The sequence below is a fragment of the Ambystoma mexicanum genome, chromosome 1p (assembly GCF_040938575.1).
Source record: "Ambystoma mexicanum isolate Mex_15411 chromosome 1p, UKY_AmexF1_1, whole genome shotgun sequence".
Taxonomy (NCBI): domain Eukaryota; kingdom Metazoa; phylum Chordata; class Amphibia; order Caudata; family Ambystomatidae; genus Ambystoma; species Ambystoma mexicanum.
In genome coordinates this window covers 1,225,887,043-1,225,911,253 of record NC_090921.1, presented here as the reverse complement: position 1 = coordinate 1,225,911,253, position 24,211 = coordinate 1,225,887,043, and the positions used below count along the sequence as shown (strand labels likewise).

The 24,211-nt window shown below is 43.9% G+C and overlaps 1 protein-coding gene across 1 annotated transcript in view; it reads left to right on the top strand.

Moving 5' to 3' along the window:
* The window catches only part of LOC138452295 (mucin-19-like), a 127,445-nt gene that overhangs the window by 43,031 nt on the left and 60,203 nt on the right, over nt 1-24,211 (top strand). The window contains exons 5-6 of the mRNA XM_069604962.1: nt 10,309-10,419; nt 21,549-21,733. Of these exons, the coding sequence (XP_069461063.1) occupies nt 10,309-10,419; nt 21,549-21,733 (296 nt within the window). The remainder of the gene's footprint in view (nt 1-10,308; nt 10,420-21,548; nt 21,734-24,211) is intronic.

Genomic DNA, 24,211 nt, shown 5'->3' with positions numbered 1-24,211 from the left:
TAATGACATCACTACTGTGTATCTTGAACCAGGTTTACCACGTGCAGGTGTATCACAAACAAATCTGCTAAAGTACCACCAGAAGCTTTGGGGAGCAACAAAAAAGGTACATTATAAAACATATGGGTCCATTAGATTGGTCAAACTTACAAGCTGCATGAGGGACTTGGCACGCCCGGCCAATAAAACGGCCCACCCCTCATATTGGATCTACATATATTGCCCTCTTGTTTTGCCCAATGGGCAAGTCCGAGCATGATCGTTAGCTTCCAGTTGTATGAACTATAGCAATAGCTATTTTTTTGGTAACATTTAATTCGGTAGCATTTTGTTCGGTAAAATCACATGAAACCCAATTGTTTTGTTCTTTCTTCTCCTTCTTGCATGCGCAGAAGGAAGAGCTGTTTTGTTATATGGAGACCGTTGGCCGTCATGCTCTTGACACCTTCTTGACTTTCCACCTGACCAATCACGAGATCGTCCTGCACGTCCCCTTTGCACTCGTGCTTGCTGGTGTATCCAGCAAGAAGGCATCCTCATACTATTGCCTACGGCCCTTCCAATACCTGCTCTTTCCTTTCCACTGCTAAAGCCAGATCTCTCACCAAACACATGTTTTCTTTGTGTTTGGGGACACCCACCCCCATGCTCTGTCAAACCTTAAAGCTTCCAGTAATCTTAAATGGAATGCATGACCCTCATAAACAGATGCCTCCCAATCCACCTCTGTCCCCTCCTTCCATACATCAGAGATACTGTGGTTATCAATTCGGCTCCTTTGCCTTCACCATTTGCTCCTTCCGTACCCTACAATGAATGCCCAGTGAAACGTAATATATCATTTATTTCCTACTAATTTAATAATCTGTATGGTCTCTGCTGCCCTACTTAACCTACATTTTGGTAACTACTGTCTATTCTACCTCTATTGTTAGCCACCACCGGTCAACTAACAGATCACCAAGAAAACTGTCACTCCCACTGACCATTTGTCACTCCGAGTACCACACTCCTAGTCCCCCATTGCAACATTCTCCTACTTATCGTACTTCTCTTCCTCGCTGATCTCTTTCTCCAGCTCTCAAAAGGTCTTTTCAACGCACTTTCTCTATCCAACCACTCACCTGCAACGCCTTGCATGCTTTTCGGAAACTCCACCCAACCGCAAAATGAGATCCTAGATGTTCTTCCCCCTCATGCTCTGCCTACTTCAACCTCCTTTATTCTGCGTGCCTTCCTTCTACCACTACCCCACCTACCCTTTTAACTACTTTCTCCACTACTGACCTCATTGAGGTTCATCCCCCGAAAACTCCCGGAGATGGTTGTCACTGAAACCTGGATCACACCACGTGACACTGCAATTGAGTTTGCAATCCGCACAGCCATCTTTTCTCACTCCCCTGGCTCCCTAAAAATTGTAGTGATATTGGCCTAATTCCTAATGGCCTAATGGCCCGATTCCCTGTTCCTCGCACTTACCCGATTAGAATGACACAAGGCCTAGTAAGATCATTATTTAATCCGCCCTTTGTTTCCCCTCCTTGTCTTGTCGCGCCTAGAAATGCTTGTGTACAGGCGCGTTATAAATGCCACATAACACCATATCAGTAGCGACACACCATCATTCACCACTCCCTTTAACTTTGCCGTCTCTTACTTTGAACAATCATTGATCAACTCTTCTGTAGCGCATCCCTCATTATCCACCTCATATACTTCATCCATTTTTTCATTTTATTAGATTTATAGCGTGCTTTTTGCCAAAAGCGATGAACAATATTCACAACAAAGCAGTACAATTACATGATAGTACAATGTCAGATAAAAACAAGAGAAGGGAGACAAAGCAGCATTAAGTGGAAAGTGAAGACAAGAGATGAGCTTTCAAATGAGATGTAAAATGAGTAGAGAGGTAGAAGAGCGGACAGAGAGAGGAAGAGAATTCCAGTATTTAGAGGCTAGAAGAGCAATTGAACGGAAATGGGATGAAGCACAAGGGGGTTTAGGAACATTGAAAAGGAATAGATTCTGTGATTGAAGAGACCGAGATGGAAAGTAGAATGACACTAAGGAAGAAACATCGGGGGAGCCTGACAATGGATACATTTAAAAACAATTGAGAGGAAATGATAAAGAAGGTGTGATTCGAAAGGAAGCAATGAAATGGAGAGTAAAGAGCAACATTACTGCCTCCTTATGCTCCATTCCATTGCTTCCTTTTGAATTGGAACAAGGAACGAGGGGGTAAAGAAAGAAGGAGCTGAACCGAGGAATTATTAACCGAGCGGAGAGGAGGAAGATGTGAGGAAGGGGCACCAAGCAGAAGAATGAACAGTAGTCAGTGCGTGAAAAAAAACAGGGAAAAAAGAAGAAGTTTAGCAGCATGCAAAAAGTGGTAAAGGGGAGCACGACAAATGTTGAAAGGGCATTGCAAAAGGAATGGGCAGCAGAAGATGTATTGTTGTGATCCAAGGGAGGTTGATTGTTAGTAACCCCACTAGCAGACTGTTCACCCTTGTAATAACGTGTCAGCTGAACAGTAGACCGCAGACAGTAAACCTTTTACCCAAGAGCACAGCTTGCAGGGTAATAAAATACTGACAGGCCAGGGGCTTGAGTAATAAGTCAGGAGCAGCAACAGAGCTAAGGAAGGAAACAAACAAAGATCGGTTCACTGAAGTATAGTACAAAGGCAAGTAACCCCGCCGCACCGCCATCTTTCTCCCACTCATACCTGCGGCGTATGTAGATAAAGCAATAGACCTAACTGGAGTGCTGGAAACAGGTGTTAGTGTCCAGTGAACAAGTCTCAATGTTCCAAGCAGAAAATGTCCCATACAGCTAACCCGAACGGAACGAGGGCGCAACTACTGTCCAGAGAATTGTGCAATCCACACCAGATGAGTCCCAAGGAAATCCTCTTGAAAGCAGCAGAGCGTCCAAAGAAAGAGCAATCCAACTAAATGTGTCCAAAATAAACCCCCTGTGCAGCATACCGTCCAAATTGAAATCCTTTGTTGTAGTGATAAGAAGTGACCAGCAGCAGAGCGTCCCAAAGTCACTCAAAGAAAAAAGGAATAGTTGCTATGGTTCCCAGGAAACAATACGCGGTGGCCGTATACCAAAAAACAGAAAAATGTGAGTATACCAGCCTGCGGCATCAGAATCAGAAAGGGGTAAACAACCAAGTCGTGCTGAGCAGAAGCAAGGTCAGAGTAAAGCGAGCGGTTTGGTAACCAGGAAAGAAATTCGGGAAGGAGCCAGGCGTCAGAGTCAGGTAAGGGTAATCCGTGAGCTTAATCAAGAATGCGGTCCGGGTTCAAAATACCAGAATAACAAAGTGAAATACTGGATGCGACTCAACGTGCTACAAGACAACAGTCAAGGAGCACCAGAGTCGCGCACTTCCATCGTACTTATAGGTATATTACGCGGCATACCAAGAATAATAAAAAGCGTGTCACATGACCTTTACTTGTGCCGAGGATGCCGGGAATTGTAGTCTGGTAAACGGCTGCAATGTAATAGCCGCCATGGCAGTCGCCATGGTATCCTGTAAACAAGCCGTTTTGCAGGAAAAGTGATACGGGCATGACATGTATGGAGTGAGAAAGAGAGCAAAGGATCAAAAATAACACCCAAGTTACACGCAGGTGAGGAAAAAGGCAATGAAGATGGAAGAAAGGAGAAGTAAGGTGGAGGAACAGTAGGAGGAAGAGTTAAAGCAGGGTTGAGGTGAAGAAAACTGGAAGATATCCAGTTCTGAACAGCAGAAAGTCGGTACAACACAGTAGAGGGATGCATAGACTCAAAAGAAGAAAAGGAGGAAAGATTTGAGTGTCATCTGAATATAGATGAAAGGATAGATGAAATGAGAGCCGACAGGGGGCAGTATGAAGGGAACAAAGGAGAGGACCAAGTACAGAGCCTTGAGGGACACCATAGAGGAGAGGAAATGGAGAAGCAGTGTGTCCATCCCAGGTGACAGATAAGGACCGCTGAGAAAGATAAAAGTGAAACCATTGAAGAATAGAGCCAGAGATGCCCAGACTGGAAAGAGAAGAGATAAGAACAGAGTGATCAACAGTATCAAATGCCGCAGAAAGATAATGAATAAGGATAGATGAAAGCTTGGAATAACAAGCAGACAGAGGAGACTTAGAGACAAGCAAGAGTGCAGTCCCTGTAGAAGGAGAAGGACGAAAACCAGATTGAAGAGGTGGGTGAAGAGTATGAAGATTTAGATAGCTAGCAACTTGAGCATGAGCAACCCACTGAAAGGATTTTAGAGAGGAAAGGAACAAGGGAGATGGGGTGAAAATTGGCAGAAATAGAGGGATAGAGAGTAGGTTTCTTGAGAATTGGGAGAATAGGTGCATTCTTGATAGAAGTATGAAAGCAGAAATTTGAGAAAGAAGACTAAATAAGGGAAATAAGAAAAGGAGGAAGATGAGGTTAAACCTGGGAAATAGGAGAAGAAGGAAGAGAATCAGAAGTGGGAGGCAGTAGGGTGAGCACGAGCAAGAAGAGCAGAGGTATTAGAGTCAGCAAGAGCAGAGAACAAGGAAAGAGAGTTTGGAGAAAGCTAGGGAAGGAGTACCAGGGGGAGTAAAGGCAGAGCGAAGATTAGCTACTTTAGAAGTAAAGCAGTTGGCAAAGTCAGGGGACTTAGGGATGAAAGAGTGGATGGGTCAGGAGATTTGGGAGAAAGGATATGGTGGAGAAATTGAAAGAGACGATGAGGGTGATGGGAGAGGGAAACTGTGAGTTCCGAAAATTATGATTTTTTTGCAGCAAGTAAAACAGAGTCAAAAGAGGAACACAGAGATGAAAGCACAATGAGGTCTGAGGGAGACCAAGATTTTTTTTCCAGTGCCGCTGAGCTTTACGCAGACTGCAGCAGAGAGAGATAAGGTCTGGAGAAAGACAAGGCTAGGAAATGTTTTGAGTTGGAGGAAAGGACTGCAGAGGACAGGCAGAATCAAGTACAGCCAACAACGTAGAATGCAAAGTGTTAGTAGCCGCATCAGGAGAGAGTGAATAAAAGGTGGAAATGTAAGAGATGAATATAAAGAAGAAAGAAAAGTGGCTGTCAAAAGAGCTAAGATTAGGGTGAGTGAAGGTAGGCAGAGAGGATGAGGAAGTAGGCAGAGTAGGAGGAGAGAGAGAAAAGGAAAGTAATCGATGGTCAGATGCATAGAAGAGACACGAAGGCACCTGTAGAGAGGACATAAGTGAAGAGAAAAGTACATCAAGACAGCAATCAGACTGATGAGAGGGGAGATGGAGAAAAATGCAAATAATAAGAGTCAGTAAGTGAAACAAGCAAAGGGTAGGATGGAGGGTTATTGAATCCCAAAGAAGAAAAAGAGGTGTGAAGAGGGAAGAAGAGAGGATAGAAGATCAAGATGTTCAAGAAAGTCAGCAGCTGGGCCAGGAGGACGATAAATAACAAGGAGCAAGACCAAGAAAGGATTGGAAAGGGAGGGAAAATGGTATTCAAAGGAGGGAAAGGAAGGGAGACCAAACGGGGAAAATAAAAGAGTCCAAGAAGATCTATAGAGAACCCCAGTGCCTATGCCATTTTGAGACAGCCAAGGACTGTGGGAAAATGAAGTAGCAACAGTATGGAAATAGGCTGTTATAAAAGAGTTATAAGGAGTAATTCAGGTTTCAGTTAGAAAAGATATTGTCCACCAAGTTTGGACTAGACCTGTTTATTGAGTAGTTACCAGCTGATGTCCCCTTTCTTATAAAGCATTATGTCAACCACCACGAAGCGCCAACAACTTCAGCTTGAATGAATTCTCTCTAATTACTCTCTAATCAGCCTACATTACTTTTTGACTCACACCCATTGGAACTCACTTGATTTCATCTCCTTAAACCTTGCCCTCCACCCACCGCTCTTCTTCCTATTCTACCAATTACTATCCTTCTGACCACTATCTCTTTCACTTCACCATTGCTGTCTTCTCCACTCACGTTCACCCCTCTTTCGTCAATCGCCAAGAGGAAGTTTAAACTTTTCTCCATGGCACCATACTTGGAACAAATCATGCCCTCCCTCAAATCTCTCCCTACTCTGTTTTCCCATACCATTTGATTTGCCTTCATCAACCTTCGAAAGCACAATTGAAACCTCCTTTGACTTTCACTTTCCTCCTCAATCCTTCAACTCCTCTCCCCCAAGCTCTCAATCTTGGATCACCCCAGACATTCAACAACAGAAGACAGCCATGTGTCTCCCCTATGCCGCTGGCCTGGAGATCACTCCCCTCTGTTCTTAATGCCTAGAAATACACTCACATTTCCTCAATACTGCTCTTGATGTCTTATTATACTGACCATATGTCATATCTCTGTTCTTAGCCATGCAAGCTCTCTGTGACACTCAGGCTATGCTTCCCCCCAAAAGAACAGTTGCCTATCCTACTTTTTCCTCAGCTGATTACTTTGCCTGCTGCTTCTCGAAAATAACCAGAACACATAACATCTTAGAAAGCACCTTTATCCCTCACTCCTTCTCGCATCCTCCTATTACCCTTAATGTCCATTGACCATCCCATATCACTCTCACATCGCCCGCTGAACTCCCAGCTAACTCATGATTTGCTGCTATCGACCCCTTTGCACCACAAAACATTAATGATCCTGCACCGTTCATCTCCTCTCACCTTTCTACTCTCCTCAACCTCTCTCAGTAATTGAGCACCTCCTGCCCACTAGTAGGTAGCCAGAAACCTACTGCTGACAATGACAGCTCTTCGTTCTGCAGACGGTCTATGTTCATTCATCTCAATTTTCTTCTGCTGTTTATTTTTGCCAAATAAATGCATCAAAGATGTTCTTTGTTTTATTTGGGGGGGTTCACACACCTGCCCTATTATATATTCCCTATACCCCACCCTAACCCTTATATGGCCTTACCCCACCCTCCATATTGTTCAATGTTTTTTTCTGCAAAATATTTGTGACAAAAATTCTAGTGAAAAAAACGGCCAATGGATGAATGTCTTACCTTACGGACGTTTCTCTCTCCTGTCCCACCACAGCTAATCTATTAGCTTGTCGTCTTTAGCGGTTGCCAGTGATAGGGTCGAAAACAAAAGGATCTTATGGGGGGGGGTTCCACCCCAGCCCCCCGTTTTCTATATTAAATACATTTTTTACCAACCCAAACTAAAAAATATATATAAATAAATGTTAAAAAAAATTTGACCCTTTTTTTTCGATCCTTTTGCATTCGAGCAAAAGGTCATTCGATCCTTTTTTTTCAATCGTTTGACTGGACACCGTCTTTAGCTGCATGTTCAGCTACCTTAAGAACCCCTCACTCTGCAATTCCCTCCAAACAGTCTTCAAGAGCAAACACTCCACCAAAACTGCTCCCATCTATGTGACCACCGTTCTAACCGCTGCTACATCTCTGAACTCTCCTTTATTCCTACCTTACTCTATCCCACCACAGCCTTTGAGACTGTCAAAGCCGTTCCTGCCTTCGCTCCAAGGGCACTGCACTCTAATGGGTGGCCGATATGCTCTCTTAGCACCCCTTCACCTTGCCATGAAACTCAAGCGAATCCTCCCACAAGGATTCCAAATGGAGCCCTCCCCCAAGGCTCTGTCCGTGGCTAGCTCCTATTCATACGCTGCACCATCTCTGTAGAAACAATTCGATTTATGTTGTTTTTCACTTCACCACTTCGCCAACAACGCCAATCTTACTCTTTGGACTGCCTCACAGCCTTCCACCAGCAGCTAGCACTGTGTTGCCGGATGGGTCATTTCTCCTTAAAATGGAAATCAACATGCTCCTGGTCTCCAATGTGAATCCCATTCTCCCGTTGCTTACCTCCTTCCCCAGACAGAGTCTTACTTCTTCACCCAAGGCTTGGAAACTGTGGGTCTGCTTGCTTAGTAGCCTTAGGGCCCAGCCGTTCATTGGGGCTATTGCCCTAGCTGCAGGAGTTAACCTTCTCAACTTCAGGAATATCCGCCACCACCTCACCTATCACTTGGCCAACATGCTCATCTCTACCCTTGCACTCACCAAACTTGTTTACTGTTCAAGTCTACTCCTTGGCCTCCGCCGCTACTCTTCCTTGCCCCTTAAAAAAGTCTTCAACTTCGCCACACACACCCTCCACAAATGACCTCAAATCTCCCCACCTCTACGGGCTGTCACCACGCTGGAGAGTTCTCCATGCAAAAGCACTCTCTCTCTCTCTCTCTTTCTCTCTCTTTCTCTCTCTTAAAATGTCTAATCCTTATCTAAACTTCTATTCACTGTCTTGCCATCATACCTTCCTGAATGCATCCCCTTGTACTCTTTTTCTCTTCAAAACTTCATTCTCCGCCCTGTAGCCTCTTCCTGCGTGTGCCCCTTCTCTCTACGTGTGCCACTCCAATGAAATACCTGTATCCCCGAACATCAGTGCCAGGCCATCTGTGCAGCAGTTTAAGACAAGACTTAAGCAAAACCCATTGAACAGTGAAGGGACATTTCTGGCATCCCTTTAATTCTGAAACCATCACTCCTCCCTATTCCTTCTCTCTAGGCCCCATAAGCAATGTCCTCATGTAAATAGTTACCCTATGCTGCAGCACTGGAGCCATACTGTCCGTGTTGTTTATGCCTGTTCTCATTTTTGCTGTCCCAAGTCTATGTTCCACCATACAGCCCCCTTCATCCTCCCTATTGCTCCCACTCACATATGCAGAGACTTTATAAAGGCACCATACATAGGGACTGACTCTTTCACCTGTATTGCTTCATATGTGCATGATTTCTGCTCGAAATGACACACCAATATTCAATACGTATAAATAGAAATGCAACTTTTCTGTAGTGGACCAGCTTGAAGTGTCCATTTTTATAAATCATCAATATTATTTTTAGGGTCAGCATGACGCATTTATAAAGTGAAACATATGTCACAAGTGGCTTGTTAGAACTAAATATTGAACAGCATTATAGGGTCTCATCACCTGCGCTATTAGCGCCGCCGCTAATAGCCCTACCGCCAAACCCCCCAGCGCTATTAGCGCCGGATCACGGGTTTGGTGGAAGGGTTATTGCCCATTCCCCATTGGGCCCCTTCGGGAATTCCTCATTCCCCATTGGGCCCAATGGGGAAAATTTGCGCTATTACCGCCGTCAGATTTCCCGCTGGCGGTAATCGCGCCGAAAATCGGCAATTTTGCAGCGGATTTCCCCCTCAGAGCTGGGGGGAAATCCGCCAAAGCCATGATCTGGCGAACCTTAAATATGGCGGTAATAGCACTACCGCCGCTTTTAAGGGTTACCACCAGACTCGTGATGAGGCCCTAGTCTGTTAAAACATGCATACGTAGGACAGTTTCCGTAGAACAGTCTGAACTGAAATATTACTGGGCGGCTCCGAAATGGAAAATAAGACCCAGTGAGGTAAGGTATTTTCCCTGGGGCAAGCAGTGTGGTGCATTATGACTTTACTATTTAGTCAGAAGACTGCGTCATCCTCGTCCCTTCTCACAGCGGCAAAAAGCACAACTGACGATGCAGATTTTTTGACGTCATTCGAAGACATTATGAGGAGGACAACGCATATATTCTGCTCTCCAGTCTATGATGTCAAATGCAAGGAAAGGAAAACCCAAGGACCTCCTTCTGACTATGCCTCATATTCAGCCTCATTACGACCCTGGCGCTAATGGGTTAATGGCGCCGTAAAAGGCTGTGGCGCCGTTAACCCATTAGCGCCTTACTACGAGGTCCCTTTGCGGGACCCGACCTGAACGGATGGTCTAGACCAGCCGTTAAAGTAGGGACCCGCAAAGGGACCTTGGTGCTAAGTACGGTCCTGCAATTTGCGGTACCGTACTTAGCACCTTCCCCAGTCCCATTGAGCCCTATGGGGCAAAAATGGGAACGAGGAAGGGCCAATGTTCAACGGGGAATTACCGCCCCGCCAACCTTGGAATGGGGTGGTAATTCCCCATTGAACATTGGCAGACTCGTTACGATACCAGCACCAACCATGGTGCTAATAGCGCCAGTAACGTAATGAGGGCCATTAAAACACCTAATTAAGACAGGATATTTGCACCATGGGGTACATAGAAAGAACTGCGTTCGTACATTTGGTTATTTTCCACATATGTACATTTCTGTACGACTCATGAGGTAAACGCCCCGTGCGTTCTTAATTTCATACACAGCTGGGAGTTGGAAGATGTTTAAGCCTTGTAATGTCGCATGTCATTTGTTTTCTTTCTTGACATGTAAAAAAATGCCTTTGTTTTCCCTGAATGCTGTGACAGAGGCCTGCGGAGAGAACACCTGCACAGATGCGGAGTATTGTGGCCAACACAACGGAAACCGGGGATGTCTTTGCAAACGGGATTATGATCGACAGCCTGCATCCTCTCTGGGTAACTTCATTATTCCAATTATTTCACATGGACGTTTCAGTTCATCGCATTCTGCAATGCTTTTACAGGATTTGATCAGTGGAGTTTCTAGAAATGGTCAGGAGGAGGTGCACAAGGGGGCATACATAGAACTGGGGGCGGGGACAAACAAAGAAAGACCAACAGGTTAAGCTGACTTAAGTAAGCAAATGTTTTACCACGCTGTTTCTGTTTTTAAAAAAAAATACATTCAGAGTCTCAGACATGAAATTTAATACACAACATAGCGAGCTAAGTTACTGTCAATTGTTTCAAAGAATCCATCAAAAACTTTGAAAGGCATTTGTTCTTACACGGATTTTAATGTGCATATTCATTGTACCACATGTGTGGCCAGTATTTTTTGCTGCAGCTATGAAAAGAATAAATACACAATTCAAAATCACAATCTATTAGATGGAAAGTATGCTTATACTAGGCTTATCTTTGCTTTGAAATAATCTGACTATCATGCAATTGCTCTGCAATCAGTTTACTATCTCCTGATGGAGCAAGGGGCCGTCTTCATGCTTGACTAAATCCCAGGGAACACTGGGCCCAGAGCCCCAGACACGAGGAAACTACAACCCTGAACAATATGTCAGATCTTTCATGGAAGGAAAACCCAATATTGCATCTCTCTGTGCTGAACCCCATGCGCTTCTGTTGCAGGAAAGGAGGGACCTTTGCAATAGGGCTTCCTGTCCTGCTCTGAACATTGGGGCTCATTACAAGTATGGCAGTGTGGGGAATAAATTGGCGGTAACGTCACGTTACCTGCACCACCATAATTCCAGTATGGCCCGGAGTAAAACCTCCCACTTTCTGCTGAAAATCGGCAGAATTAACGCAGTGGTAATTCCACCAAAAATGCCTCATAGAATCCAATGGGCTCTCACAAAATGGGGATTAACTCCGCCACTTGTAATCTGGTGGTAATTCCACCGGACCAAGTGGCGGTGATGGTAATTCTGCTGGGCGGTATTCCAGCAGATTTATAACCACAATACCGTCCAACTCGTAATGAGGCTTTTGCCTCTCATGTTCTCCTCCACCCGGTATTGCCTTAAATGAGTCCAGATGTGGGCAGTGTTTAAATTAATTTCATATGTAATTCTGGGCGAACATACTTGCCCTTAGCACTTTAAGGGGTTTGAGCCCACTCTGTATTCATATACACACGTGCAATATTGCACAGTGATTGGAATAACATATGTGTAGTTACTTGGGCTAGTGTGTAGGGGTCAACTAGGCTGCCAGATTAATACATGCTACAGGACATATCTTTTCCAGTCCTCAGCTTTTCTTTTATAAATAAATCATATCAAGAGTTTGTCGAAAGTGCCAATAGCAAATAACAAAGACTACAACTCCAAAAATGTACTTGTTTGTTGAAAGAAAGCAAGGCACTAGAATAGTGATGTCCTAGTGGCATGGTGTCATCTGGTCACACTGGACTGGATATAAACACTCTGCATTCAACTAGGCAACAATATAGCAACATTTGCCTACCACTGTTTTCAGTGAACTTAAAAAATAGAGATGATACACGCAGGGAAGCATTCCTTACCATGTTATCTGAAGTGAAGCCACTCCCATGTGTAAAGGAAACAAAGCAATGCCCAGCATTAAGTGACCATGAAGCAGGCAAGGTCACTTGCACACTAGCAGTTCTGGAATACTCATCATGTGACTTATGGTGACATTATGGTGCTATGAGTGAGCAAAGGGACGGTTAGGCCATGAGGTGCACTACATACATGATCACATGATATGTATTATTTTTTTAGCCACATTCTACTCCATTACACCGTGTAATCCCTCCAAGTTGATCGAAAAGCTGGCAACCAATGAACAATACGTCTGTTTAGTAGAATGATTCGTGCAGGATCACACATTGTTTACATGAGGAAACTAGGCTTTGACGTCAAGCTGCCCATCTATCCAAGGCGTCTTTAGTTTTGCAACAACCTGCAATGTTACCTGCATAGATCTCTGTGAAAGCTAAGCTATTATTATGTGAGTGGGTTTAGCCATTGATATTTTGATTATGGTAGAGGAAGCGCAGTCTATATATATCATATGGAAGTGGTGACCAGACCCACAATGACAGGTTGGGCACGAGACAGGTCGTGGAGTAGAGAGGGTCCCTCAGTTTACTACTGCTGCTTATTAATACTTAACGTTAGTCAGAAACAAAGTCATTTGGTATTGTTGTACAGCACTTCTCACACTCACATTCACATAGGCCTATTTGAGATGCATATAATCGTCCTCCTGGGTTATAAATTGACTGTCACCTGCTCGTAGTCATTTTTAAATGGAGACAGGCAGCCTGTTATGTATGGGGTTCATAAAAGCAAGATGCAGCACACCTTTAATAAGAAGATAGACCGCTCACAGCTCAACCACATAATAGTATGTACTCATCTGGAGACAAAATACTAAATTACAAGAGACATCACGTATTCCAGCTTAAAATAAAATGTAGTCAGAGACAGTGTTTACTAGAAGAGACATTACTCACACAGCAGCTTCAAATTGCATTACCAGACACCTCGTTTACAACCATAGATATCACCCAAAGCTCAGATAACTACTACAAGCACAATACAATACAAGCATTGCATTTCAAATAAGCAGTTGGACCAGCCAAACACATCTTCAGCCATGTAATCTTGGATACGATGTGGACATCAATGTGGGATATTTGTGAGAGCATTGCCAAACACTAAAAACACATTGGAGGAAAATAACTGGTGGCTTTAAGAAAACATGTTCACTTTGGAACTGCCTTTTTTATTTTAAATGGTAAACCTGCACATTCTGGGTGCATTCTGGGTGCAAGTTCTGTTAAGATCATATCGCCCACCATATACTGCTTATTATGACCCATATCCTTCTGTGGTATCTGCTGTAGACCACAGGAAAGTGCAGCCTAATTTAAACCAAGGATCTGTGAACATATGATCGTCAGCTGGTTGGAGGTTCACCTTTTACAGCCACCGTAAAGTGGTCTTTGTCGGGGGGGGGCAGTGCAGCAATTATGGAGGTGCCATTTTTCACCCTTGCCTGCCCTGGGATGCCTATGGACATGACCTGAGCACTGACACGTGTGTCCTTTTGTGCATTTTGGGTAATGTTTATGCAAGCGTTTGGGAAACTAGTAAGAGCATTGTTCACCGCTATCCCCTGCATTCAATTTACACAACTTGCATAATCGGTTGGCAATGTCTTCCTAGATGCAACATTAGGGGGCTCTGTATATGATTTGAATCTACAAGCATGACTATTAGTATGGTCTTGATTATTGTAACATGTCTGATCAGGAAACTTCAGGAGTCGGATACAATTAACGTGGGGACTACAATAGCCCAGATTTGCAGGGCTTTGATACCAATCTTCGAATCCCTGCAGACAGACATGGAAATCAACTCCATTAATATCGAACTCATATATAACACCCTGCGGGAAGCTATTTCCGCCCATGCATTATATTATTATGAAGCCCCACAATCACTCCACAGACAGAGTAATGAATGCGGGAACATTAAAAAATTATGAATTATGCCGTATCGGCAAATAAAACTGATTCCCGCAAAACTATCCAAGCAATATATGCCAAATATAAGAAACGAATTAAATCAAAAAAAGAAAGGAAGATAGATAATAAGTTACTCTTATTTAGGCTTCTGTGTCTAACGATAGTAAACTATTCTGGAAAACATTATCAAGTGGTACGAGCCCCCCCACCCCCCAACAGTTTGTCATTTTTTCCGAGTATACAACCCGGGGATGGCTAGCAGATTTTTCAACGCTATATGCGGCCGAAAGCTCCACACGGGACCTCGCCCAGCCAACTTTAGTACCTAACTTGTTCCCGCCTTTAATCGTTAGATAAAAAGTCGTAAATATGCCTTTGCTATCCACCAGCAGAGGGAAGCCTTCTGGACTGGATAAGCCCTTAGCTGATATTCTCATCTCTGAACCAGCAAAATCTGCTTCCCTGCTTCCCTGTTTTGACTGCCTTCTCATACACCATGAATATTAAAAAAAGATATTACAGAAAGCTGGTGAAATGCAGAAAATATACCAATATTTAAAAAAGGGGACAAGTCATTACCTAGCAATTATCAGTCAATCTCGCTGACAGATTCATTGGCCGAAATCGACGGTAAAGTCATTCTTGAGAGACTTGAGAATTGGGCTAATGATAACGAGGCGAATTCTGTGTTTCAGGGAGGTTTCTATAGATACCATGGACAATCCAGCACGTTTTTATTTTGGCCACGTTACACCAAAAGTGTGTGTTCACCAAAGAAATTCCCTTGTATTTTGTATTTAACGATTTTAAAACTGCCTTTGACAGTGCTCACAGATCTAGCCTATGGGCAGTATGGCATAAACTAGGAATTCTCCCTGATTTGATCAGTGCGGATGTTTCCTCTACCGCACCCTTTCCCCTCCCTAACAACTGCGCGCCTAGCCCTAGCAAGAACCGAAGCTGCCTCCCTCTCCCCCTCTGACCCCCCACGCCCTCTCTCTCACACCAGTCGCAGCAAAGAAACTAAAGAGGAAACGTTCCTGGTCCCCCTCAACCTCTCTGCTCTCCTCGCCTCCCTTGTCTCGACCCACCACCTCTCTCCCACAATCTCCCCCCTCCCCCGTGGCCTCTCCCTTCCTGAAACCCCTCTCCCTCGATTTCTCCTCAACTGAAACTGAAACTCCCAACCGCCCACTCCCCATCCGCAAATCCCCCACCCCAAACCCAATCATCCCATCACATGCAGCCACCCAACCCCGCCCGAAGCCGGCAAAACTTTTGGCTTGCCCACTTTTCCCTAGCATCACCAACCCTAGCCCTCTCCCTCCACTATCTCCCCCTCCGCCCAATCCCGCTCCAGCATCAAAACCAACCTTCCCTGCCGATGTGATCTGTATCCTATTTAACGCCCGTTCTGTAGCAAAAAACAGACATTGCATCTTTGACCTCCTCGCCTCTGTCAAACCAGACCTAGTTTTCATCACTGAAACCTGGTTCTCTGATGACGCAGCGAATGAGTATGCTGAACGGAGCAGTATGCTGAATGGATGAGTACGTGGAGCTGAGGAAAAGTATGTTGAGGGTATCAGTGGGATGACCGGATGAGGGTGTAGAGCAGATAAGTGTGTTGATCAAACGAGCACACTGAACGGATGTTTATACAGAGAGGTTGAGTATACAGAGCAGATGAGCGCGTAGACAAACAAAAGTACAAGCGCGGGGTAGACTGGAGTGCATCTGCAAGAAGGACAGGAGTGCATACGTATGGAACACATGAAGAACATACGTGAAGCACACTGGAAAATGAAGGACAGACTTGAGCACGCAAGGTGAACTAGAGTACATGAATATGTATGACAACCTTGAACACCTGAAATAAAAATGCATAGAACGGACCTGCCCGCACGAAACTGCGTGACATACATAATCTGTTTTGGAATGCAGGGAACACCTGAAAAACATACATCAAACCACACTCCACGCTTACTCTCTCCCTTACACCACAACTCAACTAGAACACAGAGATACTATGACACCATTCGGTATAACTGTTCTCATATCTACATCTCCCGCTCACTCCACATCACTCTAAGTAAACATTGCTGTTTTCACACCACCCAGCCAGGCGTTCTCCTCAGGCCGAACGCAGCCACACTTGTTCTGGATAAAGCCGGCCAGAGCGAACACATACTCCTGATCTCTCAACCACCACACCTACCGCTAAGAAGCAGCTACCACTTGAATTCCCCACCAGCTGCACACCTACCTGGTGCGCACACGCACTTTTTGGACTCTCTCTACTCTCTCTACTGACCCGAACTTTCGGTTCCCAAGGGCGTTCAACCCACCAGCGCCTTCAGACCATACCAATGGTATATTAGACGCTATATAAATGCAAAATAAAATAACATAAAATAACATATAGTAAGAATGTGGCAAAGGTGTGGTATGCGCAGAAGGGGGAGTGTTCAGCAGGGGTGTTGCTAGGTCCGGAAAAGACCTGGGGCTACGCTAATGTCGGAACTGTTGGGACTGGGGGCTAGCAAACCTTTTGGCTGTAGCTCCTGAGATTATATCCGGGGCTACAACCAAAAGACCAGGGGCTATAGCCCCCCCTAGCGACACCTCTGGTGTTCAGATAGCTTTGAAGTAGGGGGTGGAGTGAGGCAAGGCGGCGTCCTTGCACTGTTACTCTTGTCCCTCTACATCAACAGATTGCCCAAGCTGATTGATCACTTGGACTGCAATGCTCTGCTTATTGGATGCAAGAAGTTCCTATTGCTTCTTTATGCGGACGATATAGTAGCAAAGACCACACATGACACGAAGAATCAATTGGAAAAACCTGAGCAATGTTGTACCAAGTCCTCCCGAAATACTGGAGAAACGGTGTCAATGATTTGCAATTCTTCCAAAATTTTAAAATGTAATTTTGATCTCAATAATGACACAATCCATCAAGTACTCTTTTTTGATTATTTGGGCATCAGAATAAATCAGAATACTTCCTAGTACCAGTATATGGAGTGATGTAAACTATCATTTACACAAAGAATAGGCGCATTGACTGCATTCTCAACAAGATTTAATAGAGCGGTTCCGCCTGTACAAGGTCTCAGGCACGAGCCACAGCCCTACATGGAGCCGAGCTCTGAGGGCATCGTGGAAGTGAGCCTCTGGATATTTTGGAAACAAGCTTGCTCAAAAGATTGTTATTCTTACCCAAAAATGCACTGACACTTCCGATTTATCTGAAACTTGGGCTTTGCCCATTATACTATGAAGCACAGCTAAGAGCAATTATCTTATGGCTCTGTATTCATAGTGTAAATGAATTGACAGTATTCAGAAACATCGATTGGGATATGAAATAAAATCAAGAAGTCCATTTGTGGGATTGGCTGCACCATATCAAATGGGCCAGATTCCAGGATTGGAGGTAGTCATGGCGCTATTTGCACCGGTCTTGTTCCTTGCGGATTTACCAGTGTAGTCCAACCTTTGCGGGACTGGTAAGTCCCCATTGAAAAAAACATTCCCCATTCCCATTTGAGCCCCCATAGGGCTCAATGGGAAGGGGGAAGTAGCTAATAACGGTACCGCAATTTGCAATTTGCGGTACCGTTATTGGCTCTGATTTCCCTTAACGGGTCTCGTCCATAACGCCTGGTCAGACCAGGTGTTAAAGGTGTTAAAGGAGGGACCCACTAAGGGAACTCGTAGTAGGGTGGTAAGGGATTACCGGCACTGGTCTCTTTACCGGTGCCCGGTATCTCTTACCGACCCACTCGGAATGAGGCCCAATGTATCCTCCGTATACTGGGATACAAACACCTTTGGCATAATACTGCTAAGCCATCCTGTTAAGACATTTCTAGCATTCAAAACACATATCAAGTATGGTCAGTAGGCCATTTTATGTCAAAAGCACCTTTTGCGCTTGGCACAATATATTATCTTTCCGTGAAGGATCACAGTACATTCCAATATTATTATCATTTATTTGTTTGTTTTGATTCACTTAAGAACCTTTACAAAATTAATCAGGCAAAATTCATAATTTGCCATTAAAGATTCATACACATATTTAAAAATATTATCTAAATGGGGTAAGGCACCCATGTGCTTTAGTCACTTCAGACTAAACCTATTCCAAATGGCATTGCATTCATGCAAATGGAATCCATGACACAGCACTAGCTGCCCTATTTGTTTGACCTCAGTGAATCTGAAGCACATTTTATATTATTCTATATTATTCTGCCCAAGCCTGGTCGAAGTGGAGCCTTGCCCCCTTGAGAATTGCGCGTATAAAAAACACTTTTGAGGCTCTGAAATGTAAAAATAAAAAAATAAATAAAAAAAAAGTCAGATACCCTGTTTAGGGTGATAGCTATTGCTGACTTTGTATTTTCTGCATGGTTCTGCAGGCATAAATATGTGAAGGAACTGTAATCTGATTAATGCATTTGAATTATATGAGCTGCTTTGGTTGTATATGCGTAATAAATGTCATATCATATTCATACAATGAGCTTTTAGATTGTGTTAACATTTTACAATTAATCTAAATGTTTTATAATTTTTGTGTGGTTTCGATGTAATATCATGTTGAATGTATTTTCTTTGTTTTTGTTTTATTTGTAGTGCTAATTTTATGGCAATATTTGCAGAATTAAGTTAACTGAAACGGATTGTTTGGATCTTTTTTGTGTCACTGTTCTTTAAGTTTCAATTTTCTTTTATCTGATTCAGGAGCAAGGGCCTTGATAGGTTTGGGTATCTTCTGCTCTGCCCCCTACTCATCCTCCTCCATACACGTCACACACTGCCCTCTCCTCCCACTGGTGCGTACCTCTGCAATTCGGCTCCGCTGCTGGCCGCACAGCTTGCAACATCATGTCCTTCATGCAAAGGGAGAAAAGACAACTACTGGTCCGCTTCTCCTTTGCAGGGGCGACCGCGTTCTCCTGTATTCCATATGTAACTTAAGACAAGGCTGCTGGGCGATTTCTCTGCTTAAATAATGCATTGCACTGCATTGCAAGAGGCTAATACCTAGACCACAGGTACATGCTGGCTTTACTGGCTGGTAATGGTCCTTAGAAGGTAGTTAAACTCGGTTTCCGTGCCATTACCTGCAGCTAATGCCCACGTCTGTAGTTAGTATTGCTTAATTATGTGTGAGTGTTCCATATAATTTCAAGCCTGCAGCTGGACCTGAAGATGCTTATCTTGTCACTCATTTCCATCATTTATACTTACTTCCATTCCTCCCCAAACTCCTGGCAAGATCTAGAGCTTTTCCAGTACATGTTCTGCTTTTCAATACGTAGAGTCTTATGGGATATCCTTTCTTTTCTCTGCTCAGTAACCTGCCCTATTCTCAGTCCGGCTCACTGTGCCAACTTCTGATACATGTGCTAAATGAGTCATTTATTAGGTTGTAAAAGCTCATATTAAGACAAAGGGAAAGATCCCCCTGTTCTATGTTATGGAGTTCCAGAGGTTTCCGTTCTTAATACTAATTTTTTTCTTTTATACTGTGTCAATAAAACCCAAGGCGGCGGGCCAATACCGCCCCAGGTAAGGTATTGGCTCGCCACCTAGGGTCTTATTGCTATTAGTACCCCAGCCCGTTAGACCAGGTTACTAATGGCATTTTATTCTGTTTAGAAATGCTGCCGAGTTTCAAAACAGAAAAAAATGGCCGCCGGGAAAGGGAAGACGTAGTCCGTTTTCCCTTTCCATGGCGGTCATCGGGAGCGGACGTGCTGGGAACAAAAGTGTTTCCAGCGCGTTCGCACCCAAGAAAAGAAGAAAATAGAAGGTAAGTGGGGTTGGGAGGGGGAAGGGAAAAAAAAAAGAAAAAAGTACCGCGGCTCCGCGGGGGACGATGGAAGCCACCAGCCGTGTGGAGGCTCGGAGCGGAGATGTCCCTACTCTCTACACACCTGGAGGCTTCCATCGTCCTCCACCGGAGACCAAGGGATAGAAGGTAAGTGGGGTGGGGAGGGCAGGAGGTCGGAGGAGGGAGGGAAAAATAAAAAAGTCTTACCCGAGTTCCCGGCGGGGGACAAAAGCAGCCTCCAGCCATGGGGAAGCTCGGAGCGGGGATTGCCCCGTTTTGAGCCTCCTCATTGGCTGAGGGGCTGCCACGCCCCTCGCCAAGAACAGAGAACCCAGCACGCACGGCGTACATGGGAATACCGTGTGGTATGGCTCGGAAAAGAACCAATCAACACGTTTGGATCCCGGTGCGCCGCGCGTGCCGAGTTCTAATAATCCATTAACTTTCTTTCTTTTTTGTTCTCCTTTTTTGGTACATCTTTCAAAGAAACACTCTTCGAATCGTCTTTCTTCCCCCCGAAAGGGTATATTCTCTCTACCTCAATGCTTCATTTATTTCTAAAAGTATTTTTCTATTTTTGGTCTTTGCCTCTCCTGTCTCCTCTATGTCCTAATTCTTTTTTTCTTGAACACTCTGCCCATAAATTGGCTTAAACCTTTCCTCTTCCTTGACCATACTTGTGTTGCCTCTTTAAATTGCTTAATAAAATGTTTGAAAAAATGAAATTGCTTCTTTATTCTGAACTTCATGCCAGAATCTGGCTTCCAAGTTCAAGACCGGGTATCAATCCCATGCCGCCCAGTGCTGTCTTATTTCCAAGACACGCACGTTTTCTTTGAGCTACCCTGCCAGGCCTTTTGCCTCCACCTATTCTTTATCTCCCCCCCTATAACGCCTTTTAAACTGTGATATCCGCTTTATGGTCAGCTTCCTGCCACTGTAATCATTCCCCCCTCGTGTTTCTACTAAACATTGGCATCCCATTACCTTTTTAGAGCTTCATGCTCAACTCTCTATCATGTAAGGGCCGGACCCATGCATTCTTGTTGCTCTTCTCTCTGTGCCTGTTCTCAATCCCACTTTCGATGTTTGCACTGACCTTTTCAAGACTGCCCAGTACCCTCCTAATTGCTATTGCTTCCTGGTACTTATTTATGTACAGTAATCAATCATAAGTGCCATTTGATCAAAATCAAAATGATGGAAGGCTGAGTCGGCCCACGGGTCAAATCTATAAATGAACATCTCTGAGCAGGAACTCATCCTACTGAGATGGGTATATAAATCCATTGCTCATGCAATCCTTTTGTGGAAACTATGTAAAGCTGTTTGGCATGTAGGTCACAAAAGCACTTCATATCTGCATGCGTAGTTTAGGTTCTTCAATGACATAATGTTACCAAGTGACAAGAGTGCAGCAATAACACGCCCTGTGGATGAAATCTATGAGGCTACATTGCCTGGTAATGGGGCTGTCCAGTAAATGACATCACAATAGGACTAAATACTCATGCAAACATCAACAAATCAAATGCTGTTCTTGGCTCCTTATTGTTACCCATTGCAGTGGAGCTGTTTCTCTCAGTTGGGTAGCCACTTCACCCTTGTTGCAGAGTACATTCGTTACACTGGAAAGCCCATTTATATTCAGAATGACTAATGATATGGAAACTGTCAATGTGTGCGTTGTAACTCTTGAACTATCTTTTCTTTTAGGTCTGGAGTTATCTTGCAATGGCAGAAGCAGCTCTGCCTCCATTGCAAGATGTTTGATGTTTGCCTCCTCCATCTCCTTAAATTCCTTGCACCTCGCAGATCCTGCATGCACTGGGAACTTGGTCGGAGGAAGACTTGTGTTCCCGTTTGGAAATCTCCCCCACACTTGTGGCAGTCAGCTGCGGGTGAGTTGTAGAACATTGCTAGTACTCCTTTCTAAAAAGTTATTAATCATAAAACATAATATTCCTAGAGTTGATACAGTGGTGTCCTGCCCAACATTTACAATATCCAATGAGGAAAGCTCACAATGCTAACCTGACCTTCACTTTACTTGTACACATGCATTTGGTGGTTGGAAGAGAGATAGATAAAAAGAGAGAGAACGTGCGTGCGTGTGTGAGAGAGAGAGAGCGAGAGGGAGGGAGAGAGAAACATTGCAAATGCCTTAAGGTTTAACATATTAATAAACACTAACCATAAGATAAATCAACACTGCTAAAACCTTAACTCACTCTCTTATTTGTGTTGTTGTTAATGCATGGCGCTTTGTGCTTAGTTCATATACTGAAGTTGTATATTTGTGTATACTTTGCTACGGGATGATATTTATATGTTAAACTGCATGGTGTTCTTAGCTGGTTATTCTAGTAATTACAGGTGTATGTTTTGAGGTCATTTTATAGAAGGTTCTATTTATTTAAAAGTTCTATTTTTGTTTTTATTATGGGTTGTATGTTTGCTACATATGTTGCTCTGTTGTTGGTGTACACTCTAAAGATATACCGAGTGTTGATGTTACATGTTTACTTGTAATTTGTGTGGAGGTAACATTCCAACAATTTTGAATTTAATGCAGGTTTTATTTTAGTGTGTGATAGTACATGAAACCTTAACATTGACATTGCAAACATTTATAGATTTTACCTTTTTATAGATCGTAACCTTAACTTGTTTTTTAGATTTGTTTTTTCACACTGATTTCTTTGATTGTGTAAGAGAGTACTGTGTGATTTGTATGTGAGTTATGCTGACTGAGTTCTATTGAATGCAGAGAATCATTTGGTATGTTTTATAGAATATTTCATGTTACACAGAATGTTTTTCATTTCATTTTGTTTTTCCTACCTTTCCTTGGATATTGGTGGGCCCTATTGTGTGTTGGCAAATTAAGTTTTTCCTGCGAGTTTCACAGAATACTGAATGCCTTAATCATCCATTTGAGTCAAATTAACTTTCTATTTCCAGCTATATGAAATATCTGCATAGCACCAAACAGGGATTTCCCATTATCCCCATTTTGGAAGAGGTACAATATTGACAAAAATAGAATGTTCCCAACTGGAGTATAGTTCTAAATCCTACTATGGTTAAACCTCACTAGCATCTGGTATACTGGATTGCCAAAAAACAGAATCTTTTAATTAAAAATTGGGTACAAGTATTTATATATATATATATATATCAAAGGTCAATTCACTACATAGATTTACATTCTATATATCAGTTCTTAGACAAATTTCTCCCCATTCCTAATCAATTTATCGATATCTATTCCCACTCTTTCGTACATATACATGTACGATATTTACAATATTGAATATTTATATTTTGTAACGCTCACCTGACTCCCACGGAGGCGCTGGCCTGGTTCGCGCTGCTGTGACCTCTTCTAAGGTGATGCGCAGGGTTCGGAAGACGGACTGGACCGGGCCCCCAAATCTGGCTTGATTGGCTCGCAGAAGTATCCTTCTGTAGGTGAAAATAGGGGATTAACTGTCTGCGGGGTAATGCAATCAGCCTCCCACTTTCCCCTCTCACCCTCCTCGAAACCCTTCTGTGATTCCTCGTAGCGTCTCACCTTAGGGTCTGGAAGGACGAGCTCTCCATCCTGCTTCTGATGCAGGGGCGCGTTGGTATCCAGTTACTTCACTGGATTTTCGGATTGGTGAGAACCAAACTTGCTTGGCTTCCAGGTAAGTTTTTTGATAAGAGGTTCCCCTTTTGTCCATGCATTAATGTACTAATGCTAGTGTCTTTTTCCCCATAGGGGCCGGGGTACGGAATGCCGGGGAACAGGCACCGACCCGAGATGAGACGTGAAATCCTTGTAGAAATCAGGTAAGTCTTTAATGAGCGTTTTTTTGGTAATGTCTTTTCATTCGCTCATTAACGCTGATGTCTCTTTTTCCCCTTAGGGGCCGGGGCCCGGAAATGCCAGGATGCGGCGCGGACCCGAAATGAAGAGGGAATGAATCAACAGGTAAGTCTTAACATGGCGATTTAGCTTTCCTTATTCCCTTCTCTCTCTCACCTTTTGTTCTGGTCTTTTTCTCCCTAGGCGCTGGGGCGTGACTGCGAATCCGGATGATCGCCGCTGAACATGGAGGCGCCCAGTAAAGGTGAGTGGAATGCGGCGCTGCAGCGATCGAAGCAATGAGCTTTTAAATAAAAGTCTTCCTTTTCAGGATTGTCGGCGAGATGTCTCCGGGATGCGGATTTAGCAGGTAAGGACTTTTCCTTCTTCTGTTCTCTTCTTCTCTTCCTTTGCAGGTGATCCAGGATGCTGGCAGGCGTGGCAGAAGTCAGGATGCAGGAGCAGACACGGTGAGCGTCCAGCTGCTAGATGCAGAACAACGCGAAGCACATGTGGCTGTTCGGGT